This window comes from Barbus barbus (genome assembly GCF_936440315.1).
Source record: "Barbus barbus genome assembly, chromosome: 27".
NCBI lineage: Eukaryota > Metazoa > Chordata > Actinopteri > Cypriniformes > Cyprinidae > Barbus > Barbus barbus.
In genome coordinates, this window is record NC_136755.1 from 5,797,541 (window position 1) to 5,803,635 (window position 6,095).

The window sequence follows — 6,095 nt, forward strand, 5'->3', positions numbered from 1 at the left end:
CGGTTGAAATTTCAACAGTGAAAATATGTGATGTGGAAATACAAGGCCAGAGATTCTGCAAATAATTTAGTATTGTGCTAAAAAGATTCAACAGGATTTAACAAGAATGTTGTTGCTTAGTGATGAAGTAGACTTGTGGCAATTCATCAATATCAAAGAAAAAAACAAAAAAAACCTTGTGATATGCATCTACCATCTACCATGCATCTTCATCAGAGCTCTACCCTTCACAGAGCACATGTGAGAAATATCACATAACTGTTAACTCTTTCCCCACCAAACACTGAATTTTCCTGGTTTCTGTGTTTTCACTGTTATATACTCGGTGGCGCTATTACGCATCTCCTGAATGAGCCTATAATGTGCCAATCAAAAAGCACAGGTGAGGAAGACTCAGAAACAGCCAATCTCATATGTAAGCATATGCATGTGAGAATAATGTGATCATCGAAAATTAACAGCATATAAATTAAAACTGCCCAATGTTACCGAGTGAGATGTCGATCCAGGAAGTGATAAAGGACTGTGCAAGCTTTGGGAGTGTTGATTGAAGCAATCTGCATCTTTGCTTTGATCATCATACTGAATATGATCCAGATGTAGTATTTGATTTAAAAAAAAAAGATTTTCTCAGCTTTTTGCTCAAAATAGAGAAAAGAATGCGAGAAAAGGGAAAGAGGTAAAGTTTTGTGCTTTTATTGTGTGTTCATTTTATATGAAAGATGTTTTTGTATATAAAAATCCCTTCAGAAAATCCGAAACTTTTCTAAAAAAAAAAAATAAATAAATCTCATATCTCAAATCCCTTGGATATTGTGTTTAATGAGCTTATTAGTGTTTAAATAATGTTCTAAGCTGCATGTATGTTTGAGCTGCTGTACAATATGAAATGTACATAACATAATTACAAAGATTTTATTGTTGTTTTGGAACTGTGGTAATGTGTATTGGTATGGTCACTAAATCCATATAGATGCCCTATTCGACCGCTCCAGGCACGTAGATGCGGCCGCCATCTTGGAACGGTCCACTTGTTTGCTGGTGTTCGACCCTGCCTGTTTTGACCACATCTGTTAAGGGGTCATATGATGCGATTTCAAGTTTTCCTTTCTCTTTGGAGTGCTACAAGCTGTTCATGCATAGATAAGATCCCTTAAGTTGCAAAGACTAAAGCCAATGACTATTCAAATGCAAGTTTTGAGCAGTGTAGAGTAGCGCTTGTCGTTTGTCGTTTCCCCGAACACAAATGCAGACATGGTAATGTTTACTCACCATCCCCCCACCCCGGCATCACAGTTTTGCGTAGGGCCCCCAGAAGTCTAGGATCGGCACTGCATTAGAGGAGCAACAATAATGTACAGTATGTGGAAATTAACTTGGTTTTTTTTTTACCTTTGAGGTTGTACTTCTACACTGTAAAAAAAAAAGTTGAGCCAACTTAAAATTTTAAGGCAACCAGCTTTTGAGTTCTCTCAACTTATTTTTGTAGGAGATTCTCAACTTTTTGTTGTGTAAACTAAAAAGAAGTTGAGAAAACTCAAAAATCTGCTGAAGCTGGTTGCCTTAAAATTTTAAGGTGGCTCAAGTTTTTTTTTTTTTTGCAGTGTATTTTAGGATAGTTTCACTTTAACTTTTTCACACTCCTTCCCGCATGCACGTTACCTACTGTTTGTTTGTTCAGGGGCGATAATGGAGAAAAAGACTATGCCATCAAAGCAGTTATTTATCACATAGGTTAGTGTCAGTTATACAGTGACAAAGCCTGCTATACAGAATATACTGCAGTTGAATGTATTTAAAGAATTACCAAGCTAAATGAGGCATTAATTATAGTTAAAGGTTTCTGTCTGTTGGTTTGACTTTAAAATATACAAGTTAAAATAAATTCTAAACCTTTTTATACATAGCCGTTGTCGTGACACTGACACATAAGTAGTCGCTCATATTTTAATGCAATAACCATTGTTGGCTGGTGGTCATTGTTGGCTGGTAGCTTTTGGCTGAGAGAGCTGAGTGGAGACGGAGAAGGATCTACTTTACTTGGAGCAATTCTGTCTGGATTAAGTGGCGGATCAGCAACAACTGTACAGTGAATGTAACTATCATGGGTGATACTACGGACGAAGATAGTGATAATATGGCATGGCAAGATGTAACTAGAAAGAGGAAAGGTAGGAATGATAGCTCTGGAAGCTCAGTCTCCGGGTTGGAGGTGAGCGATGTGGTTAAAAAAGCAAAGGCTAGTGAGAAGAAGGAAGATGAAGAGACTGATTAGAAAGTGATGATAACTTTTAAAAATGAAGGAGGGCATTTTCATCCACTTAAACTAACAAAGGCAATTGAAAAAGAAATGGGCAAAATCAAGTTTGCAAAATACTTGAGTAATAAGAGGCTTTTGATTTTTGATAAAGACCAACAACGAAGAGATAAATAGCTTAAAGCGAAAACTTTGAATGAAGAAAGGATTAGTGCTCATATCCCAGGGAATGCAGCAAAACTCAGAGGTGTTCTGTTGACAATGAAAATGGATGAGATAAAACAATAAGTAAAAGGAGGAAACGTCGTAAAAGCCACAAGACTACAAACACAAAGAAATAGTGTGAGAACTGATAGCTTTGCAGTAGTCCTTGAGTTTGAGCGAGTGTTACCCAAAAGAGTAAGAATGGGATACATGAGTTATGATGTCAGAGAATTTATTCCTGCTCCTTTGCGCTGTTTTAAGTGTCAAAGAATGGGACACACGGCAGGACAATGTAAAGGAAAACAAAGATGTGCAAGATGTGGAGGAGAACATGATTATGGAAAATGTGGTCAAGATGAAAAAATTAGATGTTGTAATTGTGGCGGGGAACACAGTGCTGCTTTTGGAGGATGTCCTGTTCAAAAACAAGCTAGAGAGGTGCAGAAATACACTCACCTAAAGGATTATTAGGAACACCATACTAATACTGTGTTTGACCCCCTTTCGCCTTCAGAACTGCCTTAATTCTACGTGGCATTGATTCAACAAGGTGCTGAAAGCATTCTTTAGAAATGTTGGCCCATATTGATAGGATAGCATCTTGCAGTTGATGGAGATTTGTGGGATGCACATCCAGGGCACGAAGCTCCCGTTCCACCACATCCCAAAGATGCTCTATTGGGTTGAGATCTGGTGACTGTGGGGGCCATTTTAGTACAGTGAACTCATTGTCATCAAACCAATTTGAAATGATTCGAGCTTTGTGACATGGTGCATTATCCTGCTGGAAGTAGCCATCAGAGGATGGGTACATGGTGGTCATAAAGGGATGGACATGGTCAGAAACAATGCTCAGGTAGGCCGTGGCATTTAAACGATGCCCAATTGGCATTAAGGGGCCTAAAGTGTGCCAAGAAAACATCCCCCACACCATTACACCACCACCACCAGCCTGCACAGTGGTAACAAGGCATGATGGATCCATGTTCTCATTCTGTTTACGCCAAATTCTGACTCTACCATCTGAATGTCTCAACAGAAATCAAGACTCATCAGACCAGGCAACATTTTTCCAATCTTCAACTGTCCAATTTTGGTGAGCTTGTGCAAATTGTAGCCTCTTTTTCCTATTTGTAGTGGAGATGAGTGGTACCCGGTGGGGTCTTCTGCTGTTGTAGCCCATCCGCCTCAAGGTTGTGCGTGTTGTGGCTTCACAAATGCTTTGCTGCATACCTCGGTTGTAACGAGTGGTTATTTCAGTCAAAGTTGCTCTTCTATCAGCTTGAATCAGTCAGCCCATTCTCCTCTGACCTCTAGCATCAACAAGGCATTTTCGCCCACAGGACTGCCGCATACTGGATGTTTTTCCCTTTTCACACCATTCTTTGTAAACCCTAGAAATGGTTGTGCGTGAAAATCCCAGTAACTGAGCAGATTGTGAAATACTCAGACCGGCCCGTCTGGCACCAACAACCATTGCTCAAAATTGCTTAAATCACCTTTCTTTCCCATTCTGACATTCAGTTTGGAGTTCAGGAGATTGTCTTGACCAGGACCACACCCCTAAATGCATTGAAGCAACTGCCATGTGATTGGTTGATTAGATAATTGCATTAATGAGAAATTGAACAGGTGTTCCTAATAATCCTTTAGGTGAGTGTATAAAATAACAAACCAGGTGTCCTATTCTGATGCAGTTAAAAAGTGAAGGAGAGTGTGATAAATTAATCTAGTACTGCATAGAAGATAAACTGTACAAGAGAGACTGGGAATAAACAACAAACAGAGAACATGCCTTTCGAACTAAATCAGAGACAAATAGAAACTAGTCTATATATACAGAAGATTAATGAGGATACAATGATTGTGGATAAAATCAACTTAATCACTTTCATATGTAAGGTTGTGAATGTGGCAATACAACAAAAAAAATTGATAGAATCAAGACCATAGTAGAAGCATCAATAGAAATTCTGGGGATTAAAGAAGTTACAGCTGAACTGATACATGAGATGTTGAACCCTTCCAATTGTGATGGAGTATCTCATGAAGACTAGATCACTCAGGGTTTCCAGATTCTCCAATGGAATGCCAGAAGTTTAATAGCCAATTGGCAATAATTTAAGAAGGTTGTAGATGAGCTGGAAGTTTTACCTGATGTTATGTGTTTACAAGAAACATGGCTAAGAACACATCTGGAATATGTCATACCAGGATACAATTCTATTAGATGTGACCGAATTGAAAAACAAGGTGGAGGTTGTGTAACTTTTATTAAGGATACTATAGCATGTAGACAAATAAATGTCCCAAATGAATTTGAATGCATAGTAATATAAATATGTAGTCCCAGAGGAGATATCAAACTAGTCAACTTCTACAATCCTTGTAAAAAGCTGCCAATGCAAACGTTTTATATGATTTCAGAAAATGTTAGCAGAAGAGAAATTTGGTGTGGAGATTTTAATGCACACAATACTCTATGGGGGAGTGATCATACTGATAATAATGGAGAAATAGTTGAAGAATTAATAGAGGAGACATCACTTGTGTGTCTTACCAATGGAAGTAGGGTGAATGTTACAAGAAATACAGTTTCATGTTTAGACCTCACGTTAGTATCTGCTGTTTTCTGTGGCATATTTTGTGGTTCCTGCTCTGTTCTCCAGCGCACTCATGTTTTATATTCAGAGCCCACAGTGCAAAACAAAGTGTCTGCTCTCCATTTTTACCTGCATCGTTCCAGCTGCTGTTTGGATCATGCTGCTGTTCTTTGATGGACAATGCCTGTGCAGAAACCTTCTGGGAAGGACTGACGGTTCACACGGATATATCTGCTTCAACAACATGGTGTCGGCCTTTGATCAATTCTAACAATATCACTGAAAAGCAAATGGAATTTTCTGGCTTTCGAAATACTTTGCAGGTGAGTGAATTAATGGAATGATTTAATTCTGTTTGATGTGCATGAAGATGAGAGTCATCATATTAAATATACCGAAGATTTTGTCATGTGCTTTAAATGGTAACACAATTTTTTGCAATTATGGCACCTGTTTCTGAGCTCTCTGCCCCTATTTATAATTGGATGTATGAGGTGTCGCCGCCAAGCATCAGCTGAACCTGAAGCTGAACGAGTGGAAATGGAGGATCCTGGTCAAAGTTCAACACCCCATTAATTAATGGAGGATGAATGAAGAGATGCACCTGAACATCTGTAAATACAGAAGCTTTGAACAGAGATCTTGCAAAGCACCACTTAATGTTCAGAAACGTCATGTTTAAAATGTTGCAAAAAAAGGAGTGAAACAACGTTTGTAGTCAATTGTTGCTTTAAGGTATCAAATAAATAAACTCAAATAAACTGAAAACGAGTAGCCTCCCTTTTTTGGTATGAAATACTTTCAAGAAAATAAATATTAAGAGTAGGATTTAAAAGGTTTGACAAACATAGTTGAAAAAAAGATGTTTTCCCAAGTTCTGGTTTAAGCTTGAGGACGATTCTGACAAAACTGTATTTTCTGAACATTTTCTACATTTATCAGACACTTTGGAGACTACAAAAGGACATCTTATATCCCAAATCCACTCTATTCACATCTAAATGTAGCTAAGTACGCTGTGTTCCCTGTCG

The 6,095-nt window shown here is 38.3% G+C and overlaps 1 protein-coding gene across 1 annotated transcript in view; it reads left to right on the forward strand.

The window, feature by feature from the left end:
* The window catches only part of LOC306847024 (tripartite motif-containing protein 16-like), a gene marked incomplete at both ends in the record, with an annotated part of 98,838 nt that extends 95,917 nt beyond the window's left edge, over positions 1–2,921 (forward strand). The window contains one exon of the mRNA XM_079380759.1: positions 2,723–2,921. Coding sequence (XP_079236885.1) covers positions 2,723–2,921 — 199 coding nt within the window. The remainder of the gene's footprint in view (positions 1–2,722) is intronic.
* Between the last annotated feature and the right edge of the window lie 3,174 nt (positions 2,922–6,095).